The sequence below is a fragment of the Drosophila arizonae genome, chromosome 5 (assembly GCF_054131065.1).
Source record: "Drosophila arizonae isolate 15081-1271.41 chromosome 5, UAZ_ARI_1.0, whole genome shotgun sequence".
Classification (NCBI taxonomy): Eukaryota; Metazoa; Arthropoda; class Insecta; order Diptera; family Drosophilidae; genus Drosophila; species Drosophila arizonae.
Genome location: NC_142925.1, coordinates 18963110 through 18984199, shown reverse-complemented (window position 1 = coordinate 18984199; position 21090 = coordinate 18963110). Strand labels below are relative to the sequence as shown.

Here is a 21090-nt window from a genome sequence, read left to right as displayed (position 1 = left end):
GCCAATTTCAATTGGGGTTTTTCCTCTCTCATTATTATTCATGTTATTTAATCGAATTTTCCCAATTCTGTCTTTTGTTTCCTTGCAGACGAAAGCTCATTTGGATGTGTTAGCGGATGCGTTACTACGCTGGGCGCGGGGGCGTTAAGTCCACATAATACACACACATACACACAAGCACGCCCACACACACACATGACAAGAGAAACGACACCTAGAGAACCCACGTTAAACATAAATTACAATTAGTTTTATGCTACATATTTAACATTAATCGTGCAAACCTATTAAGTTTAAACATGAACAGACATAACACTCACACATACACACACACACACACACACATATTAACCACCCCGCCTGCCCACACACCCCAAAAAAATAATAAATAGAAAAATAGAAACTTATTGATGAAAATGCTAAGTTGTGGCATGTAAAAATTCCAAATAAAAACAAAGACCTACTAATAATGGCAACAAATATATATGAAAAGGTATGATTTGTATTATTATTACACTATTAAAAATTAAAGACAAAAATAAAAATTAAAAATCTACAAATCAAGCAGCTATTCAGAAACAAAATAATAAGAAAACAAAATAAATTTACTAAAATGGCGTTAAAATTTCGAAAAGTAAAAAAACAGTAATGGAAAAAATGTCGTCTTTTTATTATTGTTTTGCGCATTAAATCGGGCCTAAGCTATTTTTAGTATTTATTAAAAAGTATTCAAATATATATTTAAAAAATGAATATATATATATACATATATATATATATATACCTATATACATCAAATGCATTTGTATATCTATATATATATATAATATATATATATGGTATAATATATATATATATATACATATATATATATATATATATATATATATATATATATATATATATATATATATATATATATATATATATATATATATATTTCGTGTACATTATTTAACTATACGTGTATTAAAGTTTAAATGTTAATGCAACAAAGGAAAACAAAAATATATATATAAACAAAAACAAAACAAACAAAATAAATCAAAAATGCATAAATGATGGCAGAGCAAGCTGAAGAGATCAGGCAGTAGGGGAAGAGCAAATTGGTTATATATACATATACACAACTGAAGAATGAAGAATGAAAACATAAAAATAAAAAAAAGTAAATAAATAAATATGAAAAAATGCAGACATTAATTATATATAGTAAATATATACATATAACAAATAAATATACAATTTAAAATTGGCATAGGTTTTATTGCAATGATAATGCTGATAACATGAATACGAATGCGAATATCTGATGACCGATTATCATTCGACTCGATATGAAAGCTAACTAAAGACGCCGAAGGTCTACGAATGTATAAATGATATTTAAATATATATTTTAAAAGAAATATATATATGTTTAAACTTATATATGTATACAAAACATTGAAATGCAAGAAAGAGCAGGAAAACATTTACAAACTAATACAATGAAGGTATAACATTTACATAACAAAAAGACTTGACTTGATTATACTTATTATGATTGATATAATTTATTACAAAACAATTATGCATTTGATTTACAATTATTACTATATAGAGCTTTTCTACATTCGAGATATTTTGTATATATCTTTTATATACTTTCATTATACTTCTTTGGGTCAATTTATTTCTATTTTCAATTGTGGGCTTTAGCTTGGCGTTTTTCTCATATGTATGTAGAAATCATTTCAGAATCATTTTGTATATTTATTACTGTGTTCTGTATTAAGTATTCAATTTTTAGCTCACCATTTCGTTTTTCTCTCATATGTGAAACAGTTCTCATGGAAATGGCAGCTATTTGTAGTTAAGAAAATTTATTTAAATCAAGTATATTTAACTAACAATGGACTTATAAATATATAACGAAACAAAACACTTTACCCTTATGAAAAAAAAAGAAAAAAACAAAAAAAAATATATATATATATTAAATACTTTAGTTAAAGGCCTGTAAAAACGCTAAAAACTATATTAAAATCAAAAGAATGTATATTTATTTCATACTGACATTGCTTTGATTTGATTTCGCTGATTTCTGTTCCTCGGCTGAGATGAACGCAAATACAACCGTTGACTGTGCTGAAGCTAAATGGCAAAGAAACTATAAGAATATAATATTATTAACCATTATCGTTAAAATGCATACAGAGTTCCAACAAGCAATCAATTAAGAAAACAATCAAGCAAATTTTTAAACAGGCGGACAGCAGTAAAAAAAAAAAGTAAATTAAACAAAAAAGTAAAAGTTAAAAGAGACAAAACCAAATGTTGAAACGGTTGTGTATGCGACATGGCAAAACAAATTTAAATAAAAAAAAAAATAAATAAAAAACAAATTTTAAAAAATTAACCAATTAAAAATAAATGATTTAATTTGTAAAAATTTCAAGGCAAAAATTTAAAAGCTTATTAATGTCTTTTAGAGAGCTTTTAAAAGGTTTTTTGTTTTGTCCTTTTGTTTTCGAAATACTTCAATGCCAACTTTTATGTAAGTATTAAGCATAAAACTAACAAAAAACGAAACGAAATCAGTTTTATTTACGAAAATAACATATGAAATTGCGAGCAATAAAATTTCATATCTTATACACAGTACGTATAAAATGCAAAGTAATTATAAACAATTAATGAAATCTTTATAGATAAATTTTGGATTTATTATTTCCTATTACGTGCTGATACACAGCTCAAATGCGCAAAGAAATGCAATTTACAATTAAACAAAAAACCAAAAAATAATTAAAAATAAACGGCAAATTAAGTTCCCCAGTCTGTAGACCCCCCGGTCTGAGCTCTGTGTCCCTGAGATAGCGACGATCTTCGTTACATATATATGATATACTAAAAGCCAATGTTTTCAAATTAAATCATAAATATCGAGTATTCTTGTGTGCTTATCGTTTCACTCTTGTTTCATCAATTGACATTTTCGTTTTCTATTAATAACTGCAAAATAACCCACCTTTAAATATAAAATATAATATTAATAACAAATGATATAATCGATTTCTATACCGGTATAATAACTCTACATAAATGTTGCTTACTACCAGAAAACAAAATTCGAATTAAATGTTTAATAAAATAAAATTTAAAAAATAAATTAAATTAATTAAAATATATACATATATATATTAAATATATATATATGGATATTATCCTGGCAAACATTATGCACAAAGAAAAATCCTTTAACATAAATTAAAGAAGAAGCACACTAAGTAAACTCCGAAGAAAACAAAAACCAAACACAAATCAAAGTAAACCAAATGTAAAGCGACAGATGGAAATTTTAAAGACATTTTTGAATGAGAATTGAAATGAACGAAAAGAAGGAAAAGAAAACCAAAAACAAAATGGAAAATATACATATATACATCTATTTTTGGCCTATTTTTCTATAACCGAAACAAAAACGAAAACGAAAACAACTTTTTAAACTGCAACAAAAGCGAAAACAAAAACAAAAAAATCAAATGAAAAACTTTTATAATATGAAATAGAGCAACATAAATATCTATCGTTAGTTTGGTGTGCGTTAATGTAAATACACATAAGTTAATTCATTTTGATACCTGTCTATATACATTATTTTTCTAAAATTATTTTTATTTTCATCAATCATTCTTTTTAGCTGTTTTCGAACCTAACGAAGATCGTTTCAATATATATGTATATGTATATGATTTCTTTGATTTCCTTCACTTGAATCGAAGCGGCAACCAAATTGTGTGTACAAATTTGTATATAAATGTTATTAACTAAATATCAATGAAAAACAATTATTATTTTTTAATAATTTGTATGAATTTTGCGACAAGTATTTGACATTTAATTTATTTTAGTAAAACATATTAAATACATTTAATTTAAGCATAGCGAAAATAAAAGAAAGAAAACCAAAAAAAAAAAAAAGAACTTAGCAAAACCCAAAGAAAAAAAGTAAATAGTTTCTTAAAACATATAACAAGCAAATATTATAACAAATAATTGTTAAATGTTTAAAGTAAAACACATATACAAGTGCATAAGCAAAACACACACAACAAACACACTCACACACATACATACACATATACAGTAAAAATTATATACACATACCGTTTAAGTATATAGAAGACACTCATGCCACACAGTCAGTCAATAATGAGAAACATAATTGAAATAAAATAACACTAATTGTATTTATTTGTATTTGTATATTAAAAAAAAAAGGACAGAAAAAAACACAAAAAAAAAAGAAAACGAAAATTAAATTTAACTATTAATGTAGCAAATGGTCTCAATGCAATGCCATTCGCACAATTTTTTAACAACTATTGAGAAAGGAAAATGAAAATGAAACAACAACAAAAATAACAAAGATCAATTCGAACTCTTATTTCGAACTATTTATACTTTGTATGTATTTGTATTTGCTGTACATAAGTTTAGCCTGCCTCTGTCTCTCTTCTTCTTTCACCCTCTCTCTATCTCTTTGTTGAAGTTTTTCATTTGTAAAAGAAACACGTTGACGATGAATATGATAACCTTGATGATGATGATGACGATGATGATGTATAATGTGCGCATTTTTTGCGGCCATTTTTTTTTTTAATATAATTATAATTCCATTATAATTTACTGTTTACATATTAAAAGTATATATATACATATATATATATATATATTAAATAATTATATATACGAATATTATAATATACAGAAACAAACAACAACAAAAACAACAAAAAACTATACATGATGAAGAAGAAAACAAATACACAACTTAATATACACTGAAAACAAAACAAAACCAATGCATTTCTAATTTCATATAGATTACCTCTCTCTCTCTCTCTCTCTCTCTCTCTCTCTCTCTGTCTCTCGTTCTCTCTTTCTCTCTGTGGACACTTTTCTCATCTCCCCACAACAGATGCGTTTCTGTTTTTCAAACGTTGCCAACAATTCGAAATTTCTCTTCTCTTTTGTTAATTACATTTTGTTTACTAGAGAATATTCACAGAATTCCAGTTAAGAGCAAGTTTTTAATTACTTTTCCAACAGTTTTTAATAGTTTGCATTTGCATTCATTCGAATTATTTGAGCATTCAATGCTCGCAAGTTTTCCATTTTTTCTCTCTCTCTCTCTCTCTCTATCTTGTTATTTCTCGAAAGACCTAACCAAAGCCTCTCCACTACAATAACAACAACAGCAACAACAGCAACAAAAGCAGCACAAAGCGAGCATATGGCGAGAGCTGTAGCAGACTCCACACACACACGCACACCTTCACACACAGACATGCAAACAGTAAGTTTTCATTAATATGAACCTTTACAATAATACTCCATAATATTCACTCTCACATCTTTAATTTGTACGCTTTCATAATTTCTGTTTAATTTTCGGTTGCCTGACATAATTCCAGAACCCGAACGTGAAAAGCAAAACTTTACAGTGAAGTAGCACTTAAGCATTTTAGCCAGCTCGTAGTTAGTTATTCAAACAGCTGAAGTGCAATTCAAAACTCAAAGCTTAGCTAATTTTAGCGGCAACTTTCAAAGTATTCAAGAAATCCTCCAAGGGCCGCGCCTTGCTGACGCATCCTCCGAGTCGGTCTGTACGAAGGTCTTCTAGGCCAGGCTAACCAAGCTATAACAAGTTCCGAGTGTCTGTCTCAGCTGACGCTCTTCAGCAAGAAATGACTGGCTGGCAAGCGGGCAAACTTTTCAACAATGGCAACGCGGGCTAGATTTTTTCATTCAATTTGTAGAAGGTAAACGAAAATAAATTAATAGGCAGCCATTGGGCGTAAAATTAGATTAGTTTATGTATTTCATGAACAAACAAAAAATATAAATATATATACACACATAGTATATACATATATGTGTAGTGGAATCTTTGACCAGATATCAAACACAGGCGAGTGTTAGAAGAGCGAGCAGCTGGTTTTTTGGAGCGAATATTTTGAATTGGAAGGGTTTTAGGCATTTAGCAAAGGCAAATGCAGTGGACGGTAAGGAAAAGCAGTTTAGCCACTATATTTGAAAATATATGCATAATATATATTCTATAGATGTTACTTAGTAAACGAGTGTAAAGAACACAAATAATAGCCAACCAAGGCAAGTAAATAGAATTACAATTTTGCTGAGCACTAAAGCGAAGGGAATGAAGTCAAACAACAAGAGAAAAAATAAATATAATAAAATAATAAAAAAAAAATTAATAAAAAATTAAAATATTACACACAATTTTAATGTTTATATTTAGTATATTTATGCATAATTAATCGAAAATTATAATCAATGTGTTAGGTGTCATCCAGCAGCTTTTATCTAGACTTTAAGCGAGCCTAGGTTAGTCTGTTGAAGAGTTTGGCCGTGTACAGGGTATCTATTAGCCCGAAACTGCGAGCACGATTTGTTAACGCTTTGGAGGCTGCATGCAGAACACATAGACAGCAATCAGTCCGTCAAATGGCTGACAGTTAACCCTTGAACTATAACTGTAAAACTGTAAGCCATAATTACGGCCGCAATGCGTATATCGTATTCCGCGCATCGTTCATCGTATCGCCGGCGGCTCTTTGGCAAAGTGGCCTTCAATGAGCATCAGGTGTTGTGTGCCATTGATTCGGGCCTGCTTTTTGCTCACAGCCAAACACACACACTGATATGCATATGCGTACATGTATGCATCTCGACTTACACCACACAAAAAGAAGAAAAAAAGCTGCACTCAATGCGCACAACCAGAGCCACTGATGCAATTCAATGCCACTTTCAATACCCTACACTCTGCAACGATTGCCGCCCGCGATATGAGCTATACACACACATACACTCACTGAGCTCAACCTGAATTATGCCCCGATCTGATCTGATCTGATCTGATCTGATCTGATCTGAATAACGTCAATAAACCGAAGCATATCCAAGACTAATAACTGCAATCTGTTTTGCATGCAAATTGCTGAAACAAATCGTTGTCCAAGCAGTTGGTTGGCATATTAAAATAACAAAAAAACAACAACGACAACAACAAACAACTGTCATACAAATTATGGTGGATTTGGCCAGGCCAAAGCCAAACACAATTTAAATAAGAGCTAGAAGTTTCGCCCACAGCATAAACTTGTCTTTCGCAGCGAAGCAGCCAAGGGGATTTCCTTTGTAAACCAATTGATTTACTTTTTGTATCGATTCTAATGCCCATTGAGACCATGAGCTTGGGGCAAAGAGAAACAGAAAAAAAATGAGAGAAATTATTGCACTTCAGCTTTATGTAGAATTTAGCTTCAATCTATAAATATAGAAATGAATTGCTTTTCTTAACTCTTTTTTGCAGGCGCTGTAAAAGAATTTATTTACATTTATTTTTAGTTTTTCCTGAGCTTGAAAAAAGTTTGCTAGATATCAGCTGGGGAATATTAAAAGAAAACTTGAGCTCGACTTGCAAACTGTTTCATTGTTTTTAAATGGTTCGTTTTGTGTTTATTACTCAGCAAAAGAGATTTTATATGTTTTAAATTTTATTCCATTAACCATTAGCAGAAATATATTTAATATTTATATATTTTTATTGCTCAAATTAACTTTTAATATCTTCCAAGCAAACAATTCCATTAATGAATTCTATCAACATTAACAACAGAGAAAATAAAATTAATATTTATATATTTTTATGGCTAAAATTAACTTATAGTAACTTGCCTCTACTTAACTAATTTCGAAGCCAACAATTCTATTACAAAATTCTGTCAACTTTCACAGCAGAGAAAAGAAATTTAATATATATATATTTTTACATACATTCTATTTATTCTATTCAATCAACTTTAACAGAAGAGATATATAAATATATACAGAGACATTTCATAATCAGACTTATGCTCTTAATTAATTTATACATCTTTTAAATAGTAACAAAATCTATTTAATGCTTTCGTTTAGTCAACATTGACTTTAGTTTAGGGATATTCACAAATTTAAATTCAAGGCTTAACCTCCATCTCAATGCTCACGCTATGCACTCTACGAGCGAGGGAACGGAGCCGTCTCCTTGACACGCAGAGTTTTTAGCTTACCGCTGGCTGTTTGAGTGACCCAGTTGGAGAGCTCGGCTTACAGAGTGCGAGCTAAGGCTCTGCAAATGAGCGACACGAATGCGTGTGAGTGTGCGTGTGAGTGTGAGTGTGAGTGCAGATGAACATGCTGTGGCACTGTGACAGTCATGAGATTTGACTTGAGTTTTGTTTCATTTTATTTGCATGGCAGCGACACTGATTTGATGAGAGTTTTAGTTGGCGACATTTTAATTTGTGTAATTCGCTTGACTCGAAGTTGGACGAGTTCATTAGAAAATAATTATGCTGTGCAGATGTAGTACGGTAAAAGTTATTCAAGCATCTCAAGCACACACAAACAAACACACAGACAAACAGCTGAACACACACACACACACACACACATTGAATTACATCAACTGCATGCACTTGTTAAATGTTAATCAAATTTAAGAAACTTTACTTTTTTAGAAATACAATTTTGAAGCGAAACTTTGTTGCAGGCAAAAACCCCCAAGTGGAACTCGATAAACTTTAAACATGCATTATTAATGGCACATATACTATATATATAATAGTAATACAATTCATTGAAATTGCAATTGCACGCATTATTCATAAATTTATTTTCAATTATTATAATTAGCACTAGAGCAAACTTGCGAAACAATTAGCGTTAACAAACTGCACCAATGCACATTTATGTGATAATCAAATACAAACGAACATACAATTTTTTTAGAATTTATATAATGCACCATAATTGCACTTACCTATATATTATAATTAGAGAAACAAAACATTTTATTAGATGTATACAACAACAACAAAAAAAAAACACATATTTTCTATTCGTATTAGCGCCTAATTAATAAAACATTTTACGTTTCAATTAGCATTTTAATTTTGTCCTTTATAAATTTGTTTCCATTTATGTGTAGTATGTAGCACTTTTTGCACAAATATGCACAAAAAAAAAATGAAAACAATATATATATATATATATATATACCTATAGCTAATACGAATGCTAATGAATTCAATTAAACGAGTTTATTTCGCCTCACCGCTTGTCCAGAGTTTGTATCAGCAGAGAATAGTCTTCCACAGCACCGAGAACAACTGCGACGAAGCGCGTTGATCAGATCAGTTAAATAGGACACACACACACACTCTCACACACAGACACGCAGAGTACGCAAACTTTGGATAAGAGGCGCTACCCATTCTTCAAGGAATCAAAATATTTTCGAGCTATAACATAAGTAGTCACAAGTACCTTAAAGCTAAAAACCAAAATCGTTGTATTGTATGTTACGAGTAGACGCCCAGACGAACTACAACCTACCCAAGTCAAAAACAGAAGATGCAATAGCATTACAGCAACGACAACAGAACAACAACTGAACAACAACAGCAACAACAATCTATTAGCTACACACTATCCTGTCTCATACACAAGCAGCTTAAAAGCAATCCGTCCTAACTGAAACTTTTGAGCCAAGAACTTGCAATGCTACGCGGATTGAGACACTCGGCAGAGCAGTTTCAATTAGAGCTATTTAGTATACGTCTATTAAGAACCCATGCACACTTTCACATCCACACTCACACCCATACCCACACACACACACACTCAAACACAAATAAAATTGCACTTAAAATGTAAATGTTGTGATTTAAATGCACCGCCTCAAAGTATGCACCAAAAATTGAATTAAAAACAAATTTTCGACAAATGTATTTTTGCACAATTTTTAAAAAATGCACCAAACAAATTTAATCGAATATATATATTGTATTTTAATTAACTAATTGTACATGTATAGCCACTAAATTGATGCCCCTAAAATGCATATACACATATATATAAATATATATATATACCTAACACTGAATGTATATTAAATATATTTATTAATATATGAAAGCGTTATGAAATTTTTTGAACTTTGTATTACAAAAATATTATATAAAGTTCAAACGAAACGGAGAGATATTTATGTTTTTCGTTTTCAATTTTGATTTTCTATTTTTTCATTTTTGCATAACTCGAGAAAAGTCTGCGAAAATACCAACAACAAAATTAAATTAAATTCAAGGAGAATCCTTCAGAATATGCAGCTAATTGGCCAAGGGTCAGTGCTCTGTAAATATACCAATGAAACGAAATGAAATGGAATGAAATGAAATATACTTGAAAGGAACGCTATGTAAATAAGCCAGGCAAACAAATGAAATCATTTATTAACTAAAATATGAGATAACTTATATTACATACAACTCAACCGAGCAAAAACCAACCAAACCGAAAATGAATGAGAAATGTTTTTAAATTTAATTATGTATAATGTTTTATGTAATGTATGGTTATCCACAAAGGAAGTCCTACTATTAATTTCTAAGTCATTTAACTTGTAAATTATTATGGTTATAAATGTATCATACTATAAATGTAAACAGGCAGTCAAGGATATTACCCAAATACTACAACAACAAGAACAGCAACAAGAACAACAACAAATACAACTACAACCACATGATTTACATGTATTCTCTATGATAGCATGTGGTTAGAAGTTACGCAAGAAAAAAAATTATGTCTGCCCAACTATATATAAATATATATGTATAACTACTGAACAACAACAAAAAGAATGAAAAGTAACTGCATTCGAGTTGAGCAATCGCAATTATTGAAATTGAAATTATACATATATATATTTCTATATATATATGTATGAATATGATGATGTGGCAGAAAATTCTAATACAAACCAAAGCAAACAAATATATATATATACATATACATATATACACATTAAAAACCCATACAAAAAAAAAAACCTACCTAATTTATGAGATTATATATACATATATATAACAACAAGAAATATATGTAAAATTAAATAAAACGAAGCCTCAGTCAGTATAAAATCGATTGTTTCATTTGATTTTGTCACAGGCCCTCAATCAAGCATATATGCACATGAATTTATGGCTCGACGTTGATGCTATATGCATGGGTAAGTAAGTAAGTATGCATTTTGAGTGCGCTTTATTTATAGCTGCAATTATCGCATATAGCAGATGACGCCAGGGCGAACGACTGAGCAAAATAAAAACATTTTGCAAATTCTGGACTATTTTTGCCGCCTAATTGACAGCGCACAAAATGTGAAGACCAAGATAAATTCATTTCAGGTATGAGTGACGTTCTACATGAGGGAACTCAACTCTGCCAGAATGTCAGCTATTGTAAATGGTGCATCGAAGCGAAGAGTAGACTCGGAACTTGAAGAGATATTCTATGGAAATCTATTGAAATATTCAGCAGTTAGCTTAGATTATTTGTATGCATATTGAGAAATGTATAGTACATGATCTATGTGCCTCATATGGCAATGTACAAAATTTAAAAATGATTTGAAAAGTAAATATAAAATTTGGCATATTTTAAATTTTAATCATTTTTTCATTTTTATTGAATATTTATTTTTATTTTATTTATTTATTTTTTGTTTTTTTATTTTTTTATAAAGTTTTTATAATATCCACAAATGTTTTCCACTATGTGCATAATCTATTTATGACACCCATTACTATAGGTTTTCTTTTTTGACCAGGGATCGTTTATTAAAAAATATAATAAAAAATAAAAAATTTAATCATATTTTTAATATGTAAGTAAAAATGATATCGATTTTTCTAGATTAGTCAACAAAAAATAATAATTGCCATATTATCCTTCAAATATGTATATCAAAATATTCATTCAAATTTATCAGCCTAATTTATTTTTAGCTGTCTTGTTAGTATTTAAGTTTGTGGTAAATGAGCTTATTAGCTGACTTTTCTTTTATGAGCGCATAAAGCGTACGCCGTACGCCGTATTTAGACCAGAAAATACAGCTTTGGCCGCCTTTGACCGATTGGCCAAGAGCAGAAACAGTAACGGCTTCTGGTTTGGCTCTTTGGGAATTCGCGTAAATATTTTGTAAATAAACAGGTATCATAAATTTTAATTAGCGCTGACCAAAAACTAATTTCATGCGAAAAAGACCAGCTAGTAAATGTGGGCTTGGACGCGCGTGGGCTGTGGGTGTGTCTTAAGTCAACTTCCACTGCCCAGTACAAAACATAATAACTAATACGCCATGTGCTGCCGATGTTGATGATGTTGGTGTCGGTGCCCCATTGCACCCCAGAGTATACACGAAAATTTATTTGATTTTGCTCTACCATCGCTACCCCATCCCACCCGATAGCCAGCCGGATTATTTACGTTTAATTGCCTGCCTTTTTGTTGTTTATTGGCTTGCTCTATGTTTATCTAAATGCTGTTGCCTAGTCGCGTTTTCCTAGAAATCATTGCCAGCTGAGTGGGAGTCGGGAGCATTCGTTTTATGCTTTATGATGTGCAAGTAAATAAAATAAAAAATATATAGTCGTACTATCGTGTGGCCTACACTTCCGACATAGGGTAAAGTTCACCCTCGGCCAGGGCTCATATCGTGTTCGACCGTGTCCCGCAATATGTGCTCCTAGCCACCTGAGTATAAGGCGAACAAACGTCGGCTCCCACTTGCCCCGAAACTCTACCTGACCTTTGGCAAGTGCTCAATATGAGACCCGCTCAATGTGGAGACCCCAACGGTTACAATGCGGAATGCAAGTTAATTAAATTGTGACAAGTTGCAATTAAGCGGAAAATCAAAAGGGCAGTTCATTAAAAGGATTTGACCCGCAGCTGCGTTGGGGCAAATGCCAAACCCCAAAATGGCATCTGTTGACATTTCTCCTGCTGCCGCTCACCTTACATTCCATTGCACCCACAAGGTTCGGCTAGAATGCCCACGTGTCCATTATGGCTAGGCTTTTAACTGCTGTCGTCGGAGCATGTGCATCTATAGCTATAGTCCCATGGTCGAACTGGTTTGTACTTTGCGTGTAAATTTGCAGATTTATGACAGATTGCCTGGTTCACATTTCAGATAATATTGTTATGCATATATGGGCATATACGTTATTTAAACAAAAAGGCTTTTATTTAAGAACTTGCTCTACAATTCATGCAAGCATTTTACCTTAGTATATACTCGGTATATAAGTCCTATATTTTTTTATGATTTTCATAATAATTAGTTTAAAATAAAGGTGATATTAACTTTTGGCTAAAGTTAAAATGTTGTTAAATTTTCATATTATGTATGTATATGTAATACTATTTTCATAACCATTTAGATTCAATAACGATTAATAAAACAAAACAAAAAATAATACCAATAAAAATATTGATGCTTATTTTCAATAAATATTTAATTTAATATTTAATTAATTTTAATTTTTTTTAGTTAATTTAAAAATGAAAATAATAATAAAGCTTATTTTCAATTAATTTTTAATTTATTTATTTATTTTTTTTATTTATATATAATTTGTAATATAATATTAAATAATATAAATTTACATTATAATGTTTTTAAATATTTAAATATAAAAAGCTTCTTCTAAAACATACTATGCAATATAATTAATTTTCTATTTATAGTATAAAATACAATAAATTTCTTTACAAACATATGCTAAATTAAAAAATTGTTATATATTTAATTTAAAACTTACACTTATGTACCTAGTTTATATATATAAATATGCAAATTCGATTTCTTAACGAGGACTTAGATGAAATGGCCAAACAAATTATTTCTTGGCAAAGGCGCTTACCGACAGAAAAAAAAAAAAAAAAAAAAAAAAAAACATTGAGAGTGGAAACGTGCTCCGTTTTACTTGTAGTTTCAGTTGCAGCTGCCTCCAACCCGAATCGATGCAAACTAAAAATAAATTCTGTGCCGCTGAAAACGAACTAATGCAAAGCGTTGCGGTCTGTTTCCACACGAACTTTCGTGCCTTGGTGCTTGGTGCTTGGTGTGCGCTGATGCCGCTTTTGGCAAAGATCCTGCCATGTCCTTGGCTCAACGCACTGTGCACAAATTTCGCCTTCGATTCGCGCGTGACAGTTGACACATGCAGCCGCCGTCGTCGTCGGCGTCGTCGCTGTCGTCGCCGTCGCCACTTGAGCCAGATCCAGGGCCAGTGCATGCACTGGCCGTTAACCCATTTTTTGCTTTTCTTGGTGGTCACCGAATTGAGGTATTACATTGCGCCCCTCACACCAGCCATGTTGAAGCTCCGCATCTATAAAATACAAATAAATTGCAAGCCGTGGGCAGCAGAGCGCTGACATCTCTTTGTGGGCCTGCCGCATTAAAAATGTTGAAATCATTCGCTGGTATCTTGTATTCATTTTGGTCTCTTTGTTCGGTTCTCCTTTACGTCTTCGAACCGCCACCGAAATGTCTCAATCTGTAAAAAACATAAACGACAGTGGTCTTAGCAGCTATAACGTTGTACAGTGTGGAGCGAAAGCAATTGGAATTCAGTGAAAACTTGAAAATCAGTAAATTTTCTAAAATTTCTGAGATATTAATTAAATTAAGGATAACATTTGTTTTTATTAAAAGGTATGCAAATTTATTTACCATTGGATTATACATATGTATGTGTACTTAAACAAATTATTGAATTATTTAAACAAAAATTATAGTAAGAAGTAAGTATTCAGCATAAATGTAGCATTTAAAAATTAAATATTTTTTCATTAAATAGTTTTTGATATTGGGTTAAATATAAATATAAAAATATATTAATAATTAAATATAATAATATAATATTAATACATTCAAGCTATTTTTAAAATTTAATTTGTTTCTTTTCTTTTATTTGTATTTTATTTTAATTTTAATATTATTTTTACTTCCTTTAATTTTACTATTTATTTTTTAATTTTATGTTTTTACTTATCCTTTCATATTTTTTAGTTTATATTTACATTTTTTTTATTATTATTATTTTTTATATATATATATACATTTAATTTTAAATTTTTAAAATTTTTATTTTTTATACCCTGAACCCATTTTCAATGGGAAATCAGGGTATAATGGTTTTGTTGAAATGTATGTAACAGGCAGAAGGAGGCGTGGCAGACCCCACAAAGTATATATATTCTTGATCAGGGCGACGAGCTGAGTTGATATAGCCCTGTCCGTCTGTCTGTCCGTCTGTCCGTCCGTCCGTATGTATGAACGCGTCGATTTCAGAAGATATAAGAGCTAGAGACTTCAAATTTTTTTTAAATGTCCGTAATTACAGCGCGCATATCAAGTTTATCATTAAAAATCGATAACTCATCCCGATCTTTTTTTATCGATAAAAAACCTTATCGAAAACCAGTTATAAAATTATATCTTTTATACCTTTATTGCTAGAGTCTCCAAATTTTTAATGTATGCTTATATGCAATTTATACAATTTCGGTTTTTGTTAAAAATTCACCCCCTCACCCTCACTTTTGTAAAAAGCGTATTTCAAATACTAGAGACTTGTGCTTTGGCAATTACATGCATATTCATGTTATAATCATAATCTGAAAGTTTCATGAAGATCGTACGTCCATAAAAAGTTATTAAACAATTGAGTTCTCATAGTAAGCGCACACTGCAGCCCATGCGTGTTTATGCGTGGGTGCTTGTGTGTGTTTGTGTATGTGTGTATGTGTATGTATGTGTTTCTGTATGTGTGTATGTGTATGTATGTGTTTCTGTATGTGTGTATGTGTATGTATGTGTTTGTGTATGTGTGTGTGTATGTGAGTGTGTGTATGCGTTTGTGTCTGTATGCGTGTGTGTGTATGTATGCCTGTGTGTGTGTGCGTGTTTCTTGTGTAAGCTGAAAGACGCGAAAAATTATTGAAATATCTATTGCTCCAAGGGTTCAGGGGATCTCGTAGTTGAGCAGTCTCGACTAGAGCTTTCTTACTTGTTTTGTTATATTTTTTATATTATATATTATATTGCTTTATATAATTTATTTTTTATTTAACTTCATTTATTTTTTAATTATTGTATATTTTATTAGATATATATTGTTTTTTTTTTTTTTTGTTTTTTTTTTTTTTTTTTATTAAAATTTTTATTTTTTAACTCTTTTTCTTCTACCACAGCTCAATTCCAACAATTATATGCATTTAATCTCAGCAAATATTTAATAATTGTTGTGCCACTGTGCACCAGTTGTGCTCTCATTTACTTTCGCTTTGGCTGAAATATGCGGCTGCTTGTTATTTTTGGCTGGCTGTGCTGCCATTTTATTTACAGTCTTTATTAATATTAATGATGTGCGACGCTCTTGTCTGTTCCAGGCCCCCCTCCGCCGCGCCTCGTGCTAAATGTGTTTGCATTCTTTGGTATTTGCTCGAATTTGATTTTGAAAGTTTCTGAAGTCGATTCGGCTATGGCTGATTAGCAGCTTAGCCCGTAGCCCGTAGCCCGTATCCCGTATCCCGACCGGGCCAAGAGCAGAGCACGGGATGGCGCAAAAACTTTGCCAATTTGCCTGTATCCGAAGTGCGACCTTTGGCTTTTAGCTACTGTCCGCAAGCTGACGTATTTATGTGCCATAGATACGCATATTTAAATTAGTTCAGCCAACACTGGCCGACATTGTTTTTGGCCGAATTTGGCACAGCCAAGAACCGGCAGTAGTCCGTAGTCGACAGCCAACTGCCATGACAGCCAATCAAAAAGCCATCTGCACTTGCCAGGCGTCAGCTGCCAGCTGCCTGCCTAATTTGCATGCTGATCCGGCAAGTGACACCACATCCCCATCCCCATCCCCATCCCCATCCACATCCACATCACAATCAGCAGCGGGTCAGCCAACACTTTGCAACTCATGTAGCTCTTGCTGTTATTATTTTAGTTGTTTTTATGGCAGCTGCTGCTGTTGTTGTTGAAGTTGTAGTTGTTATTGTAGTTGTAGTTGTTGCGGCTGCCGGGCTTCCACTCGGTGGCAATGTCAACTTTACGTGGTGCATGCAACTTGTGCTGCAAATTTCATTGTTAAAATGTAGCCGGCACAAATGGCACACTAAAGCCTTTGGGCCACGGCCATGCCCAAAACAACCCAGCCCACCCACCACACCCCCCATTCTCTGCTCTGGGCTGCATGCAAACAGTGGCAGGCTGGCTGGCAACTGAGCCTTCTTGTTTTTTGTTGTTATTCTTGTTGCAACATTGTAATTTCGGTTCGGCTCTGAGCATTGGATTTTTATGGCTTGCTGGCCTTTCCATAACGCCCCCTAGCGGCCAACAATGGCACAAAGCGAGCAAGTTGTGGATGCGCAAAGTACATGCTAACCATAGTAAAAACAGATCGGATCAGACTGCGATTCAAAAACAGATGATGAAGATGCTCCCATATTGGGGCAGAGCACAAATATGACCCAAATATATATAAGCAAAAATATATTTAGAACTTTGCTTTAACGCCATTTGACGATCAAGTTGTGACACTATTGTGAAGGCAAAAGTGTTAAGTGAGTTTTAGGTAAACATTTAGCAAAGAAAAATTAAACAAATATTCAATTTTAATATAATAAGAATATATAGAGGAAACATCGAACTTTGGATCTCAATATAATATGATAATTAAAATTTAATATTATTTAATTTAATTTAATATTCAGTGATATGCATACAGTTGAAATATATTATTGAACTAACTTTTAATAATATTTTAAATTAAAAACAAATTTTTTAATATATTACAAGCTAACAAAATTCTGTTTCACTTTTAATTATATTAGAAACAAAATATTATTTTTTAATACATTAAAAACTAAGAAAATTCAGTTTAATTTTCTGACATTGTTTGGAATAGATTATTGAATTAATTTTTTATATTAATATTAATATATTTTCAAGAAATTAATTTTTTAATATATTAAAAACTAACGCAATTCCGTTCAATTTTTTGGCTTTGAATGCCACTGTTCAATCGTGCATTGCAATTTTCTAATTTATTTGCCATAGATTTAGGTTAGTTTTTTTTTTTTTTTTTTTTTTTTTGGACTTGCTATTTTGTTATCAAATCAAATAGTTTGCATTGATTGTTGTTGTTATTTATCTATTTTATTTGCTTTTATTTTTACAATTTTTACTCTTCCATGGTTTGTTCTTATATTCAAATTGCATTTGGTTATTTGTATTGTCAATGGAGGGGTCGAGCGTGAATAGCGGCCAGATTCAAAGAGAACTCCCAGACAATGGGTCGACAATGCGGCACACTTATAACAATTGTATTTCTTTTTTATAATGTGTGTAGAAGTGTGTGGGTGGGTGGGTGTGTGTATGTGTATGTGTTAATTATGTTGCTTGCATTTAGCATTTTAAGCTGTCAAAAGTTGACGACAGTATGACACCTGCCAGGTAATACTAAATGACATAATAAAACTAAAATTAGAAAAGAGCTGCGCGATTTTTAAATACCCTGCAAAGAAAGAGGTAAGTGATCTAATGTTGTAAGTAATACCTATCACTGAGTGCAGACTAATACACGAAACTCTAGATTTTTTCGACTGTCGTCTGTATACACAATCAAGTTGAGTATACCCCTCTTCAGAAAAAACTACAGAGCATAGCAATGGCAACAAGACGTCTGCTAATCAGCTCATTTTTTGTGCGTGTGCTGAAGACTTTTCAAACAGGTGCTGGTATGTGTGTGTGTGTATGCTTTAAGTTTTATATTTTTGACAATGAGACGCATTAGCTGTATTTTTTGGCTGCTTTGTTATGTTAATATGCGAAACGAAATATCATAAATGCATGCCACATTCACTGGCCCGCCATTTTTGAGCTCGTGTAGCGGATCCTTCGACTTCCGTTCAGGCAGCTACATGTCTTCCTCTTCCTCGTCGAGGTCCACCACCTTGTCCGCATAGAACTTCTTTAGCACGCGATGCACATCCGATACGAGAGTCTCGTAGCGCGGAAACTTGTCGCGTCGCGGCGGTCCCCGGTTTAGGCCGGACCACAGCAGGTGCTCGGAGGTGCGAGCATTTTGGCTGACTCTCACCTCGAACGCGCCCTCGCGGGGCACCTGCTTGCCATTCTTGTTCCGGATCAGCTGGAACTCACGCTCGGGAATGCGCTGCTGAAAAAAGGTGAGGCACTCGTCGGCCTTCACCTGGAAGATGGGGCACTCGGTGGTGTGCTCTATGTGGAATATGCTGCGATCCTTCGAGAAGTGTTCATCGTCCGCCCAATCGACGATTTTGCCCTTCTTCTTTGGCGCCATTTCTCATGAAATTTTGTTATTAGCAATAAGCAATTTTTACAGCCCTGTCATTTTAGTTAAAATTTTGTGTGCTAAGTGTAATTGACAATATTGAAATGGCTTTGTTATTAACAATTAATACTTGGCCAGCGCTGATTGATGGGTCTACGCTTAGTTTGTTGCGTTTCATGTTCTGTTGGCACCGCGCGCGGTTCATAAATCACGCTCAGCTATTCGGAGAGTGTCGTCGCGTCCGAAACAAAAACGAAAGTCGGCGAAAAACAATTTTCCAAAAACAAATTCAGCCATTAGACGAGCTATTTTAGAATGCATCAAGCACAAAATCACGCACAGATACGACCGGCGAGAAGTACGGATGGCGAAAGACTCAGAAAGAGAGAGAGGGAGAGTCCAAGAGTGAGAGCAGACAGAGAGAGATGCCCTCTCCTTCTAAAGAGGCGTATTCATAAAAATAAAAAATAAAAAACAATGTTGTTAATGTGACATACAGCAGCAAAAGCAAACAAAACGTTGCACAAACAAACGGTATAAAAAATATACATAAATTAGGTAAATATATATTCATACAGGCGCTAACAAGGCGCTGTACCTAGCATACACACCTACAATATATTTCCACACTTTTATACATATATTGAATATTATTGCGCATTCTTTTGCTTAACGTTTTTATGAAGTGGAAGACTGTCATCAAGTCAGGCAGAGAAACTGTAAAAAACGAATATTAAATTATAATGCATAATTGAAATACATTGTTGCAATACAAAAAGAAAAACTGCAAAAATGTAATAAAAGAAACTAATCAACAATTTATACAATGTACAACACCAATTAAAAATTGGTGAATTATTATCTTATACTAACTAACAAATTAAATTTCATTTCAATTTTCATTTTATTATATCCTTAGCGAAAATTTTTCAAATAAAAGTAATGAATTACATAACGAGTGAACATTGCATATAAAAGTATTCATATTCATTTAATCTAAATACAATGTAAATTATTTTTCTATTTTTAATTTATTGTATTTTATTTATTTATCTTGCTTCCTTATTTATTTCATGTATTTAATATATTTCATTTATTAAATATATTTTTTATTTCAATTATGTTATTTATTTTAATCATTTCACTTTATTTATTAATTATACGCTTCAGCTTTGAAAAGTAATGAAAATAAATATTATACTGCCAATGTGAGCTTAGTTATTTTTCAAAGGAGCATCGGACATTGTGGCAGATCAATTTAATACATCACTTTTTTAAATAAAAATGTTCATAATATTGTATAATATTTACGTTAAGAAAGTTTCAATTTTGACTTGATCCTACAATTTTTGATTTTTATTATAATTATTATATTATTATTTTTATAATAAAGGTAACGTTCTTAATACAACTTTATCTGACGAGTGATGAGATCAGAAACAGAATTATTATCTGCGTAGTTGGGTTCATATTAATATATAGAAAGAATTGCCAGATCTACATCTTTACAGCACTTTACTGAAAAAGTTAATTAAAGGTTTCACAATGTATAGGAATTTCTCCATTATTTGCATTTAATTATTCAATGTTAATTTAGACTGGCTTAAAAGATTTTAACGAATTAAATAATATGGTAAGAGTTCCTTTCAAAACTTAAATCGAAAACTCAACAAAACAAAGACATCTGGCTGGAATAAACATATGTATATACCAAAAGACAAAAAAAAAAAATATATAAAACATTATTATCTTTATCGATGCCCGATTTTCCGTTTATGTTTACATAAAAGAGTTT

At 31.8% G+C, this 21090-nt stretch overlaps 2 protein-coding genes across 2 annotated transcripts in view; one reads left to right on the top strand and one right to left on the bottom strand.

The window, feature by feature from the left end:
* The window catches only part of jeb (low-density lipoprotein receptor domain-containing jelly belly protein), a 41781-nt gene extending 40969 nt beyond the window's left edge, over positions 1-812 (top strand). The window contains exon 3 of the mRNA XM_089469552.1: positions 89-812. Coding sequence (XP_089325678.1) covers positions 89-148 — 60 coding nt within the window. The 3' untranslated portion in view covers positions 149-812. The remainder of the gene's footprint in view (positions 1-88) is intronic.
* A 17965-nt stretch (positions 813-18777) lies between these two features.
* LOC149268638 (selenoprotein H) lies at positions 18778-19591 on the bottom strand. Its single transcript, XM_089469621.1, has one exon. It carries the CDS (start codon positions 19302-19304, stop codon positions 18900-18902), a length of 405 nt encoding a protein of 134 aa, XP_089325747.1. The 5' UTR covers positions 19305-19591; the 3' UTR covers positions 18778-18899.
* Positions 19592-21090: the final 1499 nt, after the last annotated feature.